Here is a 21,493-nt window from a genome sequence, read left to right as displayed (position 1 = left end):
TTAACCAATAGTCCAATACTTAACTAAACCAAAAAAAAAAAAAAAACTTATCTAGTAAGAGCATAAAGTAGCTTCTGAAATAAATCTGTACAAGGATTCAATGTTTAATAGTATTTGCAATTACTGACATTATTACAACCAAAAGAAACAAGGTAACACAAATCAAAATCACGCATCACAGCTTCAAATAGGAAGAAGCAGCGACGACAAAGCCGTCGGCCACCGTCAACCACCAACAGCCGGATCTGTTGCAAGGCTTCACAGATGATCTTCCTTCGTTGCTTTCGGCTTCCTCTCTCGCGGATCGCCGGCCACGTTGTTGGCTCTTGTCAATGTTACCAAATCCTTATTGAGTGATTGCACAAATTCGAAACCAAAATGTGATCAGATTAGGGTTTGATCTTTTAACCGATTCTTGTAGAGATCGGCGGTGCGGATGAGTAATCAACGAGAGATCGTTGCCCACCTCTCCGTGGTTGTGGCTCCCGGCCAGCCGTGCAATTAGGGTTTGAGGAGAGAGAAAGAAGCAGGGAGCTTAGGAGAGAGAAAAAAGCAGAGAGTTTGAAGAGAAAGGGAAATCAATTAGGGCTTTAAAAAGGGGAAAAATAGGTATTTATATGACCCGTCAATTAAAACCCACGAATTGTTCGACCCGCGAGCTGACTCGTAAACTGACCCGCGAACTGCATGGTCTGACCGGTCAGTCGGTCTTATTAAAATGTTTGTATACCAAAAATGCTTATTTTTTGGGTTAATACTTGGTGTGACAGATAGTTATACATTGTTTGTAAAATTAGTTTGTTGTCCCAGTTGCTGCGAACTGTCAATAAGTGTGCTTTTGTTATCTAGGGGTCTGTTGAGTTTATTTTGTTTATAGGAGGTTGTTTAAGAAAGTTGAGATTAGGGAGAGTATTCTTCTCAAATGTTTTAACAAGAGCTGTGGCCGTTGAATTTGGGAATGTAGTGTTTCGACGAGTTGACTGAAAAGTGCATGTAAATCACAGAAGGCTGAGCAGGAATGGACTGTAATTAAAATGGAGGTGAAAGAGAGCATTTTATCATGATATGTAGTACAAATGAACATCACTAGTTTATGTATTTGAAAGCTTAGATAGATAAACGAAATATGAGCTTGTTCTCTAGCCAATTACATTAGGATGGTTAAAATCGAGAACTGGTACAAGTTAAGAAGATTAGGATTTGAATAGGAAGTCCAATTCAGGCGGTCTATAAGGATTTTTGTGTGGGTCTGTCAAAGCTCAGATATTGATATGTTTATTTATATAGCGCGTCTCATGTGTGACCAGCCACACCATCAACTTGATGGTGTGACGCGCTTATCTAATATGAAGAAAGTTATTGACGGGTGTTACTTGACTTTCTATGCTAGTGTTACTTATACATTATATTCGCTGTTGTTTTTCTTGTTTTTATGCAGTTTCTTGAATTTCATGTTAGATGTGAAGGAAATAATGCCCTTGGTCCAAGTATGCATTCTATGATAAGTCTAATAAATGCGGTTCAGTATTAATTAACAAGTTAATAATTCAGTGAGATCAAGTGAGCTGAATGCCTAGCTAGAGGCCGCTTCAGTTCAAGTGGAATTAATGATATTAATCCACAGCTTACTCTTGACTGAACCCGTAGGGTCACACAAATAGTACGTAAACGGATCAAGTATTTAATAGCATTAAATACTCCATCTATGAATATTCGGAACCGACGGATCTTGGTTTCAGTGGGAGCTAAGATCGTCACAGGCAAGGAATGAATACCCCGGAAACGATGATATTGCCGGAAACGGAAATATGGATCGTATCGGAAATATAAATATTATCCAAGTCGTAGATGTTGCCGGAAACGGAAACATGGTACGTGTCGGAAAATATTATCGGAAATGGAAATATTGCCAGAATCGGAAATATTGCCGGAAACGGAAATATTGTCAGAATCGGAAATATTACCGGAATCGGAAAATAATTCCGGAAACGGAAATATTAAATATTTGTTCGAAACGGAAATTAATTCCGGAATCGGAAATATTAAATATTGTTCGTATCGGAAATGAATTCCGGAATCGGAAAATTTAATCGGAAGCGCATCGTACGAATAAGCATCGGACGAGGCCTGCCGGACGAGGCCCAGCACGAAGCCAGGCCATCGCCCAGCAAGCCAAGCGCGCCGCACAAACAGCAACGCCAGGCCCAGCACAAGGCCAGGCCCAGCAGGCTGCGCGCAGCGCGCAGCGCGCAGCGCGCACAGCGCGCACAGCACGCGCAGCGCGCAGCGCGCGCGGGCGCTGAGTGGGCTGCTGCTCGCGCGCACGCATGGGGCCCATCGTGGCTGCCGTGCGTGTGTGTGCAAGTGTTTGTGTTCGTGCACGTTTCCTAAAACATGCAGAGTTCGGTTAATGATTAAATTCCTAATTCTATTTGATAAATTAATTAAATTAGAGTTCTTGTAGGATTCTAGGTTTAATTAATTTGTATCTGAATAGGATTTCGATTCCCTTTCCATACCGCTATAAATATGAGGCTAGGGCTCACAATTTATAACACAAGTTTCAAAGTATTCAAAGTGAGTTTTTGAGAGAAAATTCAGTCACACATTTGCCTATAAAGTGCCGAAAATAATAGTACCTTAAGGGCGATTCTAGTTGGTCAATCTTAAGGCGGATCCGGACGTGCTGTGGACTATCTACGGAGGGACGACACTTGGAGTCCTAAAGACTTGTTCTTGTTCGGGTCTGCCGCAGCTAGGGAAGGCACGCAACAAAGAGTATGCATCTAATCTATGCTAAATGATTATGTGTAAATAATATGTTTTCCTGGGTTTATGGTTTTTTCCGCATGATTTATGAATTGTCATATGTATCATACCCTAACAGTGGTATCACGAGCCTCTTATTATTTTCATAATCTAAATTGCATGAACATGGTTAAATATTACAAATTTGCAAGAATTAAAAGAGGTGATTAATTTTCGTAATTGTTAATTAATTGCAAATTGCGTTTATTTAATTATATGTACGCAGTTTTTCGGCAGTTTCTTCGTTACTCATCCAAATCGAGTGATTTTTGTGTCAATTCCGCATGTAAAAGGCATTCTAAAATTTTGACAAAAATAATATTTTTCTGCCGAACCCAGAATTCTCAAATTCGAAGCCTAACTATGACTTTTCGAAGGTTTTAGTTTTTCGAATGCAAAATTTCGTAAATTTAAGATGTTAAATTAAATATTTGCGATTCTTGTTGATAAATCTTGAATTTTTTATTGACCTACTGTATATGTTTAACAAGTTTGAATGCCTAGCCTTGTTAATTATGCAATCTAATTTGTAATTATGATTAATTTGTTGAAAATTAGAATTAATTTGATTTTCGTAATTAATTATAATTTAATTAGATACCTATGATTAAAAACCACCATAAAAATTGTAAATTTATGATAAATTTTAAATTTTTATGACCTAGGCTTGAATTCATGATAATCGGAAATCAATTGAATAATAAATTTTCGATTTTTCGCCCTAAAATTATGAAATTAATATTATTTATTAATTTGTCATTAATTTTAAATATAAATTTTTTAAATTTTATGCGATTCGTTCATATAACTTGCACGCACAAAGCAATGGACGCTACGTGTTACCCTTAAGGGATGTTGTATAGTGCGGGCATGCGACGACGAGCAAGGGAGCTCGTCGCCCGTGCGGCACGAATGCAATGAGCAAGGGCATGGTGCACGAGCACAAGGCAGCAGCCCTGCCTTGTGTCGTGGGCTACGAGCACTGGACGAATGGGCATGGGCGAAGGCAAGGCACGGCAGTCGCGTGTGGGCAGCAAGCGAGCTGCGCCACAACACGCCCTGCCTCGCGCAAGCGCGCGCAGCCTCGCGCGCAGCGAGCGCAAGCTCGCGTGCCACGAGTGCTGCGCCCAGCGTCGATGCTCGCGCACAGCGAGCGATGGCTCGCGCACAGCGAGCGCTGGCGAGCGCGCACTGCGAGCGATGGCTCGCGTGCATCGAGCGCTGGAGCGAGCGCTGGCGAGCGCGCACAGCGAGCGATGGCTCGCGTGCATCGAGCGCTGGCGCGCGCGCAGTGAGCACCAACTCGTGCGATGGCTTGCGAAAGGTAAGAGCAGCAGCTATGCGACGAGCGCATGGGCTGCGCGCACATGGCCAGCAATGGTTGTGTGCGTGTGGCCCATGGGCGTGCAACGCGTAGGGTGTTTGCGTTACGATTAGATCGTTTTGAATGTTTAATTTGAAAATTTCAGTTCACGTAATTTTAATTAATTTTAAAATTAATAATTTAAATTATTTTCTTGGATTTTAATTTTGAATATTATAATTATAATAAATGTTATTTATTCTAATTATTTTACTAAAATTAAAATCATGAATTAATTTAAATACGACTGAAATTAAATTAAACTTTTTGGATTCAATTATAAATTTTTATGAGCTTTAAATTTTAATTAAATTTGTATGTTTCCGGTTAGACTAGAAATACATTTTTATGTTTAAAATTAGTAAAGCATATGAATTTATTGGTTTGAGTGGGAGCCCTTTTTAGTCATAAACTCTTGATTAGGTCTACAAATCCTTAAGGTTAAAACAACTTGATTAGAATTAATAAGGACTGAATAATTGGTAGATTATTGGTGCCCTTGATTAATTGCTGCAAATGTTTACGTGATGCATAATGTGTTTTACTAACCAGCTATGTGGGCCATTCATGATAATGAATGGGTGAATGGTATATATTGTATATGTACTGTTTTGCAGGTTATGAAGTGACTAGTATGGCCCAAATAGGATAGAAAATATGGTCTGCGTACCATTAATTTGAATGTAATTGGTCTAAAGTACCAAAGTTGTTTTTCAATTCAAATATGGTCTGCGTACCATCAAATAGTTGTAATTAGTTTTAATTATAGCTTATCCTATTTGAAGAAAATGGTGCCTCCCACGGAGATTTTCAAGACGGACTTTGAAGTCAAAGCTTCAAGATGAAGTCGGGCCATACTAGATCACACTTATCTTATGCATGTTTTAAGTTATTTATTGCTTTTAAATATGTCTTAAAATGCATGAGATCAAAAGCTTGATTATGTTGCATGATTAAGGATTTTAGTTCACTTAAAATCTAACCAACATAGTAAGAGCCTTAAGTTCCAAACTTAAAAATTGAGTTATAAGGTGCCATGCCAAAATATACACTTGCTTGGATATCCTTTACATCAATCTAGTAATAGTTTTCGCTCAGCGAGGTGTTACTTATTGGTCCTAAAGGGGCAAGGTACACAAATAATTGTGAGTACATGTTAGTTTTGGTGAAACTCAACGATATAAGTAAGGAGTCCTTTTATGTCGTGGCAAAATCGATAGGTGTACCTAATAAGTTCTTAGACGTACCTATCAACCAAGAATAGTTTCTAGACTATTAGCAAAAGGCTTTTGCTTACCTAAGATGTTTTAGGATTAAGTCGACAAACTGTGCTTAGTTCTTCAATGATTTTAGGATCTTGGAATCATTTTATTCACACCTGCCGGAACACATAACTTGAATAAAATGCTTAATAAACATTGAATTATGCATGTATGCTAGAATTTAAGTTTATTAAGAGAAACTGTGAATGGTTATTTATTTGTTTATTCTTTTCAATTGTAGTTTTTAATATGGCAAACAACAATTCATTCAACATTCGATCAATTCTCGAAAAGGAGAAGTTGAACGGGAAAAACTTCCTTGACTGGCAAAGGAACTTGCAAATAGTTCTTATGCAGGAAGAAAAGGAGTATGTCCTAGAAGAGGCGATGCCCGAAGCCGCAGGCGACGGGGTCACTCAGGCAGCCCTCAATCGTTGGATTGATGCCAACAAGGATGTGAAATGTCTAATGCTCGCCACCATGAGTGCGGATCTGCAGAAAACGTTCATCAACTCAGATGCTTTCACAATCATCAGTGAGTTAAAGAACATGTTCCAAGATCTGGCTCGAGTCGAAAGATTCGAGACTCATAGGCAAATTCTTGAGACCAAGCTTAAGAAAGGCGAGCCCGTAAGTCCACATGTTCTCAAAATGATTGGACTCATTGAGAATATGAGTCGGCTGGATCAGCAATTTTCTCAGGAAATGGCTATAGACACCATCCTCCATTCTCTTCATAGCGGGTATGATCAGTTCAAACTGAACTACAGTATGAATAGTCTGGACAAAACGCTCACTGAGCTTCACGGTATGCTGAAGACCGCTGAAAAGACGCTCAAAAGTGATAAGCAGGATGTGCTTATGGTGCGTGGGGGCAAGTTCAAGAAATCTGGAAAGAAGAGGAATGCTAAGAAAGGTGGCAACAAGGCCAGCCCAACTAAGCAAACTGGCGCCAAATCTGTAAAGAGGAAGGTCAGTCAACCCTCTTCTGAATCCGAATGCTTCTACTGCAAGAAGAAGGGGCATTGGAAGAGAGTTTGCTTGAAGCTAAAGGAAGATCAGAAGAACGGAACAGTCGTTCCATCTTCAGGTATTTTCGTTATAGACTGTATACTTGCTAATTCAACTTCTTGGGTATTAGATACAGGTTGTGGCTCACACTTATGTTCCAATCCACAGGGACTAAGAAGAAGTAGAAAGTTAAGCAAGGGTGAAGTCGACCTACGAGTGGGAAATGGAGCACGGATTGCTGCATTAGCTGTAGGAACTTACTATTTGTCGTTGCCCTCCGGGCTAGTTTTGGAACTGGAAGAATGTTTCCATGTTCCAAGTCTTACTAAAAACATCATTTCAGTTTCTTGCTTAGATGCTAAGGGATTTTCCTTTATAATAAAAGACAATAGTTGTTCGTTTTATTTTAAAGAGATGTTTTATGGATCTGCTAGATTAGTCAATGGACTTTATTTATTAGATCACGACAAACAAGTATATAACATAAATACCAAAAAGGCCAAAAAGGATGATTCAGATCTCACCTATCTGTGGCATTGTCGATTAGGCCATATAAACTTGAAACGCTTAGAAAGACTTCAAAGGGAAGGAATTCTAGAACCATTTGACTTAGAGGATTATGGTAAGTGCGAATCATGTTTACTTGGCAAAATGACGAAGCAACCTTTCTCTAAAGTTGGAGAAAGAGCAAATGAACTATTGGGTTTAATCCATACAGATGTATGTGGACCAATGAGTACAAATGCTAGAGGTGGTTTCAGCTACTTTATCACTTTCACTGATGACTTCAGTAGGTATGGTTATGTCTACCTAATGAAGCATAAGTCTGAATCCTTTGACAAATTCAAGGAATTTCAGAGTGAAGTAGAGAATCAATTAGGCAAGAAGATTAAGGCACTGCGGTCTGATAGAGGCGGTGAATATCTGAGCTATGAATTTGATGACCATCTGAAAGAATGTGGAATTCTATCAGAATTGACTCCTCCTGGAACACCACAATGGAACGGTGTGTCAGAACGGAGGAACAGAACCTTGCTAGACATGGTCAGGTCAATGATGGGTCAGGCCGAACTTCCATTAGAATTTTGGGGACATGCACTAAATACAGCTGCACTCACTATAAATAGAGCTCCGTCTAAAGCTGTCGAAAAGACTCCATACGAATTATGGTTTGGAAAGCCTCCAAATGTGTCTTTTCTTAAGATTTGGGGATGTGAAGTATACGTCAAACGATTAATTTCAGACAAACTTCATCCAAAATCTGACAAATGTATCCTTGTGGGCTATCCAAAGGAAACAAAGGGGTATTACTTCTACAATACATCTGAGAACAAAGTGTTTGTTGCTCGAGATGGTGTCTTTTTGGAGAAGGATCACATTTCCAAAATGACAAGTGGGAGAAAAGTAGACCTCGAAGAAATTCGAGTCGAACAACAAACTCTAGAGAATGCTCAAGATGACATTCAGGATGAAACTCAGAGATCTTTAGAAGAATCTGGTGAGAATCATGGTCAATCTAGAAATGTTACCCCGCGTAGATCGCAAAGATATAGATCTCAACCGGAAAGGTACTTAGGTATTTTGACGAACGAGAGCTATGACGTTCTATTACTTGAAAGTGATGAACCTGCGACTTACAAGCAAGCTATGACGAGCCCTAGCTCCAAGCAATGGCAAGAAGCCATGCAATCTGAATTAGACTCCATGTCTGAAAACCAAGTATGGGATTTGGTCGATTTGCCAGATGGCTACCAAGCCATTGGAAGCAAATGGGTTTTCAAACTGAAAAAGGACAAGGATGGGAAACTTGAAGTTTTCAAAGCTAGATTGGTTGCAAAAGGTTACAGGCAAGTCCACGGTGTGGATTACGATGAAACCTTTTCACCAGTTGCAATGCTAAAGTCTATTCGAATAATGTTAGCAATCGCTGCATATTACGATTACGAAATATGGCAGATGGATGTCAAAACTGCTTTCTTAAACGGCGTTTTAACAGAAACTGTGTTTATGACACAGCCTGAAGGTTTTGAGGATCCAAAGAATGCTAAAAAGGTATGCAAGCTAAAGAAGTCAATCTACGGATTGAAGCAGGCATCCAGGAGCTGGAATATACGTTTTGATGAAGCAGTCAGTGACTTTGGTTTCATCAAGAACGCGGACGAATCTTGTGTATACAAGAAGGTCAGTGGGAGCAAAATTGCTTTCCTAGTATTATATGTCGACGACATATTGCTTATCGGAAATGACATTCCTATGTTGAACTCTGTCAAGATTTGGCTTGGGAAATGTTTTTCGATGAAGGATCTAGGAGAAGCACAGTACATATTGGGCATCAAGATTTACAGAGATAGATCTAAAAAGATGATTGGACTTAGTCAAAGCACTTATATAAATAAGGTGCTTGATAGGTTCAAGATGGCGGACTCCAAGCGAGGCTACCTACCCATGTCTCATGGAATGACTCTAAGCAAGACTCAGTGCCCAAAAACACTTGATGAGCGTAGACGAATGAATGGGATTCCATATGCATCATTGATTGGTTCAATAATGTATGCTATGATATGTACACGCCCGGATGTTGCGTACGCACTCAGTGCTACGAGCAGATACCAGTCAGACCCAGGAGAGGCGCATTGGACTGCTGCCAAGAATATTCTGAAGTACCTGAAAAGGCGCAAAGATGACTTCCTGGTCTATGGTGGAGATGATGAATTAATTGTTAAAGGCTATACGGACGCAAGTTTCCAAACCGACAAAGATGATTTCAGATCACAGTCTGGGTTTGTCTTCTGCCTCAACGGAGGAGCAGTAAGCTGGAAAAGTGCTAAGCAAAGCACCATTGCGGATTCTACAACTGAAGCGGAGTACATTGCTGCACATGAAGCAGCAAAGGAAGCTATATGGCTAAGGAAGTTCATAGGAGAACTTGGTGTAGTCCCCTCCATTAAAGGACCAATAGCCCTGTATTGTGATAATAACGGAGCTATTGCACAGGCAAAAGAGCCTAGACACCACCAGAGAGTCAAGCATGTACTTCGTAGATTTCACCTTCTACGAGAGTTCGTTGAAAGAAAAGAAGTCGAGATAAGCAAAATTGGAACTGATGACAACATATCAGATCCATTAACTAAACCTCTGCCGCAGGCGAAGCACAACTCGCACACTGCAGCTATGGGAATCAAGCATATTGGAGAATGGCTTTGATGTCTCTGTTTAATGTTTTAAAGTTTTAGAGTTTAAATCTTTGTAAAACATTATTGGTTAATCATTCACAATAAATGAAAATAATTCATTTATCCATTTAATTTGTGGTTTATTAAATGATGAGTCCCTTCAATTTGACGATATATTCAAGATAGACTGTCAGGACCAGTCCTGTGACTAAGAAATGTCTATCAAGTGAACTTGAATGTCAAAGGTTGAAAATGGTCCCTAATCGGAGTTTTCTATAAAATTGGACGCATAGAAAACGTTAGACGATTAGAATGCAAGATGACTAGTAGTTCTGTTTCTTGAACTATGTGGACATGGCAATGTCATAATCATTTGCATAGATACTTACTTTGGGAAGACTAGTATCGGACGAGACCTATGAAACTTTACTGTAAGAGATGAAAGTCTGTCATAAGTAAATTTCATTAAATTATTAGACACTAAATCCTCAATACCTGAGTGATTTGAGATTACTTGTTTGAGAACTGGCTGCTTTGACGTTGACCAACCGTCGCACCGTAAAAGGAGGCTATAAAGGCAACGCTCAGGTAATCACCTATCAAACGAAGTCTAATCTCAAGATCGCAAGATTGGGATTGTCCTCCCATAAATCGGGATGAGATGCTTAAAAGTTGTACAAGGCCACTCGGAGAGCTAGAAACTGTGAAATGCATGGCCGTGCTCGGATGAATCATAGGCTATGATTATCTGTTTATTTGATCAGTTGAACTCTGAAACCGAGGAACACCTCTGGACATAATAAGGATGACAACTCTTACCTTATGTTCAAGAGCAAGCATCGAGCGACAAAGGAATTAGGAAATGCACACTTGTCCCTAAGGACAAGTGGGAGACTGAAGGAAATAATGCCCTTGGTCCAAGTATGCATTCTATGATAAGTCTAATAAATGCGGTTCAGTATTAATTAACAAGTTAATAATTCAGTGAGATCAAGTGAGCTGAATGCCTAGCTAGAGGCCGCTTCAGTTCAAGTGGAATTAATGATATTAATCCACAGCTTACTCTTGACTGAACCCGTAGGGTCACACAAATAGTACGTAAACGGATCAAGTATTTAATAGCATTAAATACTCCATCTATGAATATTCGGAACCGACGGATCTTGGTTTCAGTGGGAGCTAAGATCGTCACAGGCAAGGAATGAATACCCCGGAAACGATGATATTGCCGGAAACGGAAATATGGATCGTATCGGAAATATATATTATCCAAGTCGTAGATGTTGCCGGAAACGGAAACATGGTACGTGTCGGAAAATATTATCGGAAATGGAAATATTGCCAGAATCGGAAATATTGCCGGAAACGGAAATATTGTCAGAATCGGAAATATTACCGGAATCGGAAAATAATTCCGGAAACGGAAATATTAAATATTTGTTCGAAACGGAAATTAATTCCGGAATCGGAAATATTAAATATTGTTCGTATCGGAAATGAATTCCGGAATCGGAAAATTTAATCGGAAGCGCATCGTACGAATAAGCATCGGACGAGGCCTGCCGGACGAGGCCCAGCACGAAGCCAGGCCATCGCCCAGCAAGCCAAGCGCGCCGCACAAACAGCAACGCCAGGCCCAGCACAAGGCCAGGCCCAGCAGGCTGCGCGTAGCGCGCAGCGCGCAGCGCGCGCAGCACGCGCAGCGCGCACAGCACGCGCAGCGCGCACAGCGCGCACAGCACGCGCAGCGCGCAGCGCGCGCGGGCGCTGAGTGGGCTGCTGCTCGCGCGCACGCATGGGGCCCATCGTGGCTGCCGTGCGTGTGTGTGCAAGTGTTTAGTGCAAGAGTATAAACAAAACAAGTAAGGTTGTGTGTAGTATGTATTAGTTATGCCTTGATGTCTTGACGTATTTCTACCTTGTCTTTTTTTCTTTGGTTGTTGAGTGGTAATTAATGTAGCTGTGAAATCAAGTTTTACCAGTTTCTGAGGATAGTCAAGAACAACATCACTAAAATCAGCACCTTGAATAAGAGCACCAGTAAGGTCACTTCGAGTAAGGACTGATCTTACAAGAACAACATTAGTAAGATTTGCTTCATTTAAGACCTGAAATTTGAGGATAACATGCTTAGCAACAAGCCTTTTCCTTACCAAAACTAATCTCTAATCAATGAAACTGAGAACTGGATGTCCAATTGTTGACAAGATTTGCTTATATAATCAACAATATTTCTGAAACAGAACAATCTGACTAAATAAACTACCACCTGGAAATCATAAGTAAGAGTGTAAAACAGTAACTTACTAGACGATCCATCAGGGTATCACTACAATCAGCACCTGGAAATTGGTAGAGTTACATCAGTTTATCAAAATCCATCAACTAATAATGTAATGAAGTAGTAATGTAGGCATATATACCAGAGAAATCTGATTCCCTCATATCTACTGATGTTAAATTTGCCCTTCTGCAAAGTTAACAGTATAACACCATCTTATGTTACACGAATGATGAAAAGCTCCAATTTTTTCAACATTACATCAACGAAACACATACTATCCATTATAAATAGTAATGATAGATAATAGTGTAATTTGAACTAGTAATGTAATGGTAGTTCATATATACAGAATTTGTGAAACAGTAAGATTAAATTTTTACCTGAAATTTTCATTGACATGAACAGCTTTCCTGCATCCAACCAAAAAGAAGAGAGAAGACCCAAATCAAAATTAAAACAACTCAGAAATTGTTTAATAAACAGTAATTAAACAATGGAAGAAAGGAAGACTTAAATCAGCAGAACCATATTGAGCAGCAGAGCCAATCCCGAATTCGCCTCGCATTTCAGCTTCAAACTGATATGAGTTGATTATTTCCTGAAATCTTGCAGTTCAAAGAGCAACCTTTTGGACCCTAGCATATCAAAACAGTCTAATGCCTTAGCCTGAAACAGCTTTCGTGTTTCTCCACTAATCTAACATGTGGTTTGGTAGTATACCACTGTTCCAGTGGCTTCAATCTTTAGATCCTGAACCTTACAATTAGGTAATCTAAAAGTGTAAAGCTATTGTAGCTAGTTGATTATTTTGTAATTTCAAGTGTGTTGTCAAAGTAGTGTGATGTCTGGGATTCATTCACAACAACACTTCCAATCAACCTCCTTTCATGTCATTTGCTATTGACTATCAAGGCTACTATACAGAGTCTTGTTGATCAACTTCAATTACAATCACGAGTAATATCAGCCTTCAATTAAATTTACATGTAACAGCAATCAATACAAATCAGGATGATAATTATGAGCATGCGACAGATCTCTACGCGAAGCAAAGACTGCAAACCAAACTTCTGGTTCTTATTTAAGTTGACTACTTACACAACAGAAAATGAGTAACTGATTCCCCGAGTACATCAGGAACTAATTAGGGTTTCTTCTCCTCAACATGCTCAAATTAACTTTAACAAATTCAGCATCGGAAGTAACAACAATTAGTAGAAACAAATTTCAGTAATCGCCATAAGAAAATCAAAAACAATATGACATCAGTTACTTGTACATCTCCTAATTCGTCATCAAAATTCAAATACCAGCTCGCAAAAAAACGCAAAGAGAGAAGAGGTGGAGCAAAAACGATACCTGGTGAACTTCAGGGGAGCTTCAGATATGAGAAAATACGTGCAATTGGACCTAATTCTCAGGCGAACTCATGCAAATTTCGGCGATTAAGAGAGAAGAGAAGTTTAATTGAAATTTAGGGAGAGAGAAAGCTACATTGAAGATTTGGGGGTTTTTGCATTTTGGGAGTTTGAAAGAGAAATTGGGGACGATGAAGTTTACAACAATATTTGGGCGTTTTTTCATTTCATTGTTTGGGGATTATACGGATCAAATAGGGCGAAATATGAAAGTTTCCCTCTTTACTAGTATCAAAGAAGGCAACATATAATTTTCGCCCTCTTTGTTATTTTCAAAGGAGGCGCCATATTTTTGCCCTGTTTGTTGTGTTCTACTAGGACGATTTTTCAGTTGCCCTTGCTGTTACAAAAAAATCGTCCTCCTTGGTACTTATTCTTGTAGTGTTGTCAAACACTACTTGTACCGCTACCCTCTACCTACACCGCTATCATGCCAAACACTCTTAATTTTTTCAAGTAGTGTTTTGACCTATTCAAAACACTAACCACTACCTCAAACACTACCTCAAACGCGCCGAACACGCCAAAAAGAAGTTTGATTTTGCAAAGAAGCACATTACAACTACTATTACCGCCCTTCATCGTCTTACCATGTTAGGTTTTTTTTTTTTTTTTTTTTTTTACTGCTGCCTATTTTCATTGACCTTTGCACTTCACAAGTTTCCTGGTGCTTTCTTTCCGTCTTTTTCTTGTCTAATCCAAGACCATACAAAGACAATGTAGTATCACAAGAAAAATCCAAGAAATATATACACCACCTTCACACTTAACGTCTACACAAATTCTTATTTACAAGGGGTGTACAATAAATATTGTACACTGGAGTAAAAGTTAACTCAAAATGCTTAAAAGATGAACTTATATATGTAAAAGTTATCTATTTTTTTAGTGATAATTTTTTAAATTTTAGTAAAACTTATTTCTTCAAAATGACTAATAATGTATAAAATTAATCATTTAACCCTTTAAAATGTTTATCTATCAACTTTTTTATTACTAATATAAAAGTTAATCAAAACTAGGTTAAAGTTACAAAAAATTAGGTAAAAGTTATCTTGGTGTACAATAAATTTATTGTACACCTTGTGCGCACAAGACCTTTTGTAACATCTAAGGTAAGCTAATATTGTACCGATTAGTAGATTTTACACCATAAAAATCTATACAGGATATTAGGAAAATATAGAGTAGGGTGTAATGTAAATAATCACTTACAAAATACAATTGTATAATATCTATCAAGATCCTACCATGACAAAATGAATCTTATGTTTATTTACAAACTTACACTTAATTTATTTTATGTTTGAGATGAAGAACTGGTTATATAGTGCTATATTTTCCATCCCTCGAATAATCCCACCGTCGTCCCTCGAATGTGATGGGCATGTGTAGTGTCGTAGGGGGACCGACCATGCCCATCGCTGCCCACAAGAGAGTGCCTATGCCTACCAGCGCCCAACCATCCTTCCACTCTCACCCTCCCCCTATAGAGGTTTATTACTCCTTACTTAACATATAATCTGGGGTTACATATTGTATGTTAATGGTGTTACTTTTAATGTGAAGCACGTTTACCATTGATATTACTCGGGTTTATTTCTATTTGTAATTAGTTACTTCTATTTATAACTTCGGTAATTTTTATATTTTTAACAGAGTTATTTTTAATCCAGATAGATATTAGGAAAATATAGAGTAGGGTGTAATGTAAATAATCACTTACAAAATACAATTGTATAATATCTATCAAGATCCTACCATGACAAAATGAATCTTATGTTTATTTACAAACTTACACTTAATTTATTTTATGTTTGAGATGAAGAACTGGTTATATAATGCTATTCTTATAGATGCAGGATTTTTGTTATATCAATTTCAATGTTTTTCATGTTGTGGCAATATTAAAGAATAAAATGGACGAACCTCTAAATGCCGCATCACCAAAAGATTATTTTCCCCTTCCTCACATTGACGTTTTAGTGGATAGTACTGCAGGACACGCAATGTTCTCATTCATGGATGGATTCTCGGGATACAATCAAATACTCATGTCAGCAAATGACATGCCCAAAACATCGTTTATCACTCCTTGTGAAACCTTTTATTATAGAGCAATGCCATTTGGTTTGAAAAACGCAGGAGCCACTTATCAACGAGTTGTGACAACAATACTGCACGATCTTATCCATAACACTGTTGAAGTCTATGTCGATGACATGATCGTCAAAATTCATGATCGAGGAAATCACGTAGAAGCACTGAAATCCTTGTTTGACCGAATAAGGAAGTACAATCTAAGATTGAACCCGCAGAAATGTATGTTTGGTGTAACGTCGGGAAAACTTTTGGGGTTCGTGGTAAGCCAAGACGACATCAAGGTAGACTCCGACAAGGTAAAAGCCATACAAGAACTACCTCCTCCGAAAACAGAAAAAGAAATCTTAGGTTTTCTAGGCAGAATTCAATATATCAGCAGATTTATATCTCAACTGACAACAAGGTGTGAGCCTATATTTAAGTTGCTGAAAAAGAACGTTCCCAAAAAGTGGAATGACGAATGTCAGGCTTCATTTGATCCAATGAAGGAATATCTTTAAAACCCACCGGTTTTGATGCCACCCAAACCCAGTCAACCTCTAATATTATACCTTACAATCACGCAAACAGCCATAGGAGCACTTTTTGCTCAATATCAAGAAGGAACAAAAAAGGAAGTAGCCATTTACTACCTCAGCAAAAAGTTTCTAGAATATGAAACTAGATACACCGCTGGAACGGGCTTGCATCGCCCTCATATATGGCACCAAAAAGCTACGACATCATTTACAAGCTCACACCGCGTACCTTATCTCAAGGCTCGATCCCATCAAGTATATCTTTGAAAAACTTATTTTAAGCGAGAGGGTAGCAAGATGGCATGCGGTGTTATCAGAATTTGATATTCAATGCGTAAACCCAAAGTCCGTGAAAGGAAGAGCCACATCTGAGGCATTGGCTGATGGGCCCATATCAGGCGACGAATCTGATGATGATTTTCCTGATGAGAACATATTCAACATCAATATATCAAAATGGAAAACGTACTTTGATGGGGCATCCAATAGAAAAGGAAATGGCGCTGGAGTATTATTGATAGATCCCCATGGGATACACATACCTTTTGCTGTGAAACTTAGTTTCCCAACAACAAACAACACCGCCGAATATGAAGCTTGTATCTATGGAATCAAAGCAGCCTTAGCAGCAGGGGAAAAACATCTCACTGTGTATGGTGATTCAAACCTGATCATATCCCAGACGATTGGGCATGGAGAGTTCGCGATGAGAGATTGCAAATGTATATTGATTATGTATAACAATTCATCCCATATTTTGATGATATTGATTTCAAGCATCTTCCTCGTGAGAAAAATAACTTTACAGATGCTTTAGCTAACTTAGCGGTAAATTTAACTTGGGAAGAGAACGTGAAAATCCAATCAGTGACCATCGTGGAGAATGAATTTCCAGTGATTGAATTTGAAAACATTATTGCCTCACTAATACAAGAAGATGGAGAAGATCCTTGGTATATTGATATCAAGAAATTTCTAATCAACGGACAATACCCTGAAGGAAGTCACAAGAAAGATCAATTAGCCATTCGAAGACTAGCAGCTCATTTCATAATGTTGAAACAACAATTGTATCATAAAGGTTTTGATAGAACTCCACAATTATGTATTTATGGAGAAAAGACACAAAGGGTCATGGAGGAAGTTCATGGAGGAGAATGTGGACCACCCATGAATGGGAGGATGCTTGCTCGGAAAATTCTTCGGGCTGGATATATACTAGGAAAAATTACTTTAAATAATCCAACCTTTTGACCATTATCCGTTAATAATCCAACCTATCGATTATTATCTAATAATCCAACCTTTGCACCCCATTAATTTTTATTGCACCTAGCCGGTTACCAAACCGATACATCAGGTAAACTGTATACGTGTCAAGTAATCATTTGTTTATAAGTTTTTTTTTTTTTTTTAATATTATTTATTTTCCTTCTTCTTCCTTATGATTAACACCTTCATCACCTTCATCCGCCTAGCTTCATGGGGGCAATTTCTCATCCTTCCTCCTCCCTCCACTAATTATCAAAGTATATAACTTTTACCTCTTCATCATCTTCATCCTTCACAATCACATTTTCTATTTTAGAGGAAAACAATTTCTAATTAATTTTTGAATTTTGGGGAAAGTTAATGGGTTAATGGGAAAATTTTACTCTCAATTGAAGTGCAATTAATTGTGGGTTTTGGGTTTAAATTTTGTGGTTGGGATCATTGATGTTGGGCAGCTGAGATGTATGCGAAGGAGAGAGAAAAGAGAGGCAGAGAGGGGGAGGAGGAGAAAGCAAGATGAGATTTTTTCATCAATTAGTTAGGGCAATTTAAACCGAACACCGCCTCCCTCTGCCGGCGTTCTATTGGCGACGATCACCACGATCCTACAACTTGATTCTACACGTCGACCAACACCTTCCCTTGCGTCGGCGCCCTACGAATGATTCCCTCTACTTCGTGAAAACCACCATAACGCAAGTTCTGATTTTGGGAACTCCTCTCCCACTTAGACTAATTCCCAAAAGCTTTGACCCAATATATATTTTGGGTAAGTTGTATTGTTTTCCTCTTTTAGGTTTTATTATGGACATTTTGAGTTTAAAGCCATTGATGTAAGCTTGAAAAGCAAGAGCAGCAGTGTATTTGGGAAGAAGGACGAGTAGTTGTTTTTTTTTAAAAAAAATAAAAAAAAATCCGTTAGACCTGTTTTGCCGGTTGCAAGTCACTTGAGTGTAATAAAAGTTAATGGGGTGCAAAGGTTGGATTATTAGATAATAATCGATAGGTTGGGTTATTAACGGAAAATGGTCAAAAGGTTGGATTATTTAAAGTAATTTTTCCTATATACTACTGGACTACTCTAGAAAGTGATTGTGTACATTTCGTAAGAGCCTGCAAGAAATGTCAAATCTTTGCAAATCTCAACCACATGCCACCTGTATCATTGAATAACCTTACTTCACCATGGCCGTTTTCAAGCTGGGGCATAGATATCATCGGTCAAATCCACCCAAAAGCCTCAAACGGACATCAATATATTTTGGTTGCTATCGACTATTTCTCAAAATGGGTAGAAGAAACATCATTCTCAAATTTAGGGGCAAAGCAAGTGTCAAAGTTTGTTATAAACAACATTATCTGCCGGTATGGAGTACCTTTTGAGATCATTTCCGATAATGGATCACAATTCGAAGGGCATCTCAAAGAAACACTTCAAAAATATAAAGTTTGACATCACCAGTCTTCACCTTACCGTCCCCAAACTAATGGCGCGGTCGAGGCGGCTAACAAAATCATCCGAACGATAATTGCGAAAATGACTGATAAGACCAGAGAATGGCACGAAAAGCTTCTGTAAGCATTATGGGGATATCGAATTTCCATTAGAACACCGATTGGTACAACTCCGTATTCTTTAGTATACGGTATATAGCCACTTCTTCCCATAGCGATTGAAATTCAATCATTTGGGTTATAAATGAAAGTGAAATTTCGGAAGAACAATGGTTTAGAGATCAATACGACGAACTCTCTTTAGCGGATGAACGAAGGTTACAAGCTCTTCATAACATTCAACTGTACCAACGGCGCATTAGTCGAGCCTTTAACAAAAAAGTTCGAGAAAGAAATGTTCAAGAATGCGATTTAGTTCTAAAGGAAAATCGAGCACCACTTCACGATCCTCGGGGAAAGTTCAAGCCCAATTGGTCTGGCCCATTCCTCGTGAAACACATCACTTTAGCAGGAGCAGTAAAGTTGATGGACCTTGACGGGAATGAATTTGTCCACTACACTAACCTTGATCAACTGAAGAAATACTACACTTGAATCTTTTTTGTCTTTTGAATCAAAAAAAAAAAAAACAATCAAAAAATTAGAATAATAATCAATAGTTACCAAATTTGTGTATTGTGTGTCTCATCCATGGGCAGAAAACATTAATTTATCTCATCATAGGAATTTCTTTGTTAAGGAAATCTCGTAATTTAAATTAATATCAAACATTAAAACATGATTACAACAATGAACATCAAAATAACTTTATTTCATTTTGTGAGGGGGTCGAAAAAGCACGAGGCTAATGCGTGACCTCGTCCCTCGTGGGCGTGACGTTTCTTTTGGTCAAATCAAGTGTAATTGGATTTCCTGTGAGTTTACACCCAATTGACTAGTAATATAGGAGTCGCCATTCAGTTTTTAACGACAATGAGAAAAACTGACAAAACCAGGTTATCGTGACATAAAGGGAGTGCAATTATGTTTGACCACGACGGCCATAGGTTCCCTTGTGATCCCTGGTGTGGGGATCTTTCAACGTACACCCGCAAGGTAGAGATTGAGGGTTCGGGGGACTGTAACTACCGAGAGGAGTACTCGCTCTTCGATAACTCCAGAGGCAGGATATCCTTACTAGCTCAGCATAAATAATTGAAGGGACATGCGTTAACTATTAAACTAATCTGAATTGATTTTAACAATATGCAACACATAATACTAGATCGATCGTGATTATCTTGTTTAGATTGATTTAAGGGACCTAGCATGATAGTTCAATTTACCAAGATATTATCTTTGTTAGGCGTGATAGAACAATCAGATTAATAGTTTAACAATTTTATAAAAGGGCGAGGAAAGAGATTAAATCATGCGAAGGGACACATTACGACGCACCCTTGAGAGGTGCGTCACGGTTCTCAGAAAACTAACCACTTTGGCTTTGCTATTTCTCATTTTATTTAACGAATCTCAAGTTTCCGGGCTTAATTCTTCAGCTACAAGGGACAGGATACGTTATGTTCGATTTTTGGATCGATTGCGACAGAACGCGGGATCAATTTCGTAGCGTGAGGCTTAGGCTTAGGGGTTGGAATCAATACTCAGAATATGAATTGTGTGTTGTGTCACGTCGAATTTGGGGCTATATTTATAGGGAAGAGTTCGTGGAAAGATAGAATTTTTGAGTACTAATCCAGGAAGAATTAGGAGAGAACACGTACCCATGTAATTTCAGCGCCCTGGGCTGGGCGTTAAAGATTTTGGCGCCCAGCTCTGGGCGTTGAAAATGGGATCCAGGCAATTTCAGCGCCCAGGGCAGGGCGTTGAAAATGATGTTTGGGCCGAGTTCTTTGTCAGATTTGGACTCTTAGAATCAGGAGTGTTTGAGACTTATCCGAGTCTTTTAGTGCGTATTAACTTTATGACGGAATGCGTCTGGGCCCGTTACAAACTCTAGGTTCGTTAGGATTTTAATTAATACGTAACTCTTACTTTCGAATTATACTAGGAATAGGATTCCTCTTGCAAATTCTATCTCTTTTAGGATTTATGTTGGAGTGCAACACCTAATTCTGACAGGTTTCTATCTTTTATGACTTTCCACTTTTAACAACTACCTATTATGGCAGTTACTATTTTTAGTGGGTTTCTATAAATAGCAGGTTCGGGTGAAATGAAAAGGGTGATCGAGATTCGTTATTTTATAGGAGATGCGTTGCCAAGTGGAGATTTATGTTCTCATCATCGAACCTTCCCTTTCGGGAATGGGGACAAAAGTAGGTATCTACAGTTAGCCCCCACTTTGACTGAGTCTCGGGATGAGACGATGGTCAAAGTACTGGACGGAGTGCGTCACACAAGCCATAGTGTATGTGACTTGTTTTGCGAGGGTCTCACGAGCCCCCGAGTGATAACATTTGACTTAAGGGTCATCACTTGAAGTGTCGACATATCCCTCACGTGTCATTGGGATTTGTCAACGGATAATATAGAAACTCCCTCACTTTGTCAATGGAAGTATCTAAAGAGGCGTAGAAACTCCCTCACTTTGTCATTGGGAGTAGCTACAGATGTTTTCGAAATCAAAGCTATAAAGTGTAATTGGGCCTGGCCAAGCCCAATCACGAGGTAAAAATATTTTTAAAGATTCTCATTTTCAGGGTTAGCTAGACGAGAAAACCCCCTTGTTTTTATGGGACGTAAAACGAAGGAAAATCCAGCACATCGTTCTTTTTTGGAAAAACGGAAAACCAATCCTTTAATTTTTGGAGAAAGGGAAAACTA

General features: G+C 38.8%; 2 protein-coding genes across 2 annotated transcripts; one reads left to right on the top strand and one right to left on the bottom strand.

Moving 5' to 3' along the window:
* Positions 1 to 845: 845 nt before the first annotated feature.
* On the bottom strand, positions 846 to 13,901 carry LOC130471458 (thylakoid lumenal protein TL20.3, chloroplastic-like). The gene is given in 6 exon segments (XM_056841597.1): positions 846 to 980; positions 11,597 to 11,725; positions 11,925 to 12,087; positions 12,282 to 12,306; positions 12,412 to 12,478; positions 13,806 to 13,901. Coding segments are annotated over 6 exon segments (615 nt in total).
* Positions 13,902 to 16,076: 2,175 nt separating this feature from the next.
* LOC110804831 (uncharacterized) lies at positions 16,077 to 17,194 on the top strand. The gene is made up of 2 exons (XM_022010437.2): positions 16,077 to 16,662; positions 16,749 to 17,194. Exons 1-2 carry the CDS (start codon positions 16,077 to 16,079, stop codon positions 17,192 to 17,194), a joined length of 1,032 nt encoding a protein of 343 aa, XP_021866129.2.
* Positions 17,195 to 21,493: the final 4,299 nt, after the last annotated feature.

Source organism: Spinacia oleracea, chromosome 4, assembly GCF_020520425.1.
Source record: "Spinacia oleracea cultivar Varoflay chromosome 4, BTI_SOV_V1, whole genome shotgun sequence".
NCBI classification, from domain to species: Eukaryota; Viridiplantae; Streptophyta; class Magnoliopsida; order Caryophyllales; family Amaranthaceae; genus Spinacia; species Spinacia oleracea.
This window is presented reverse-complemented; position numbering and strand designations above follow the sequence as displayed.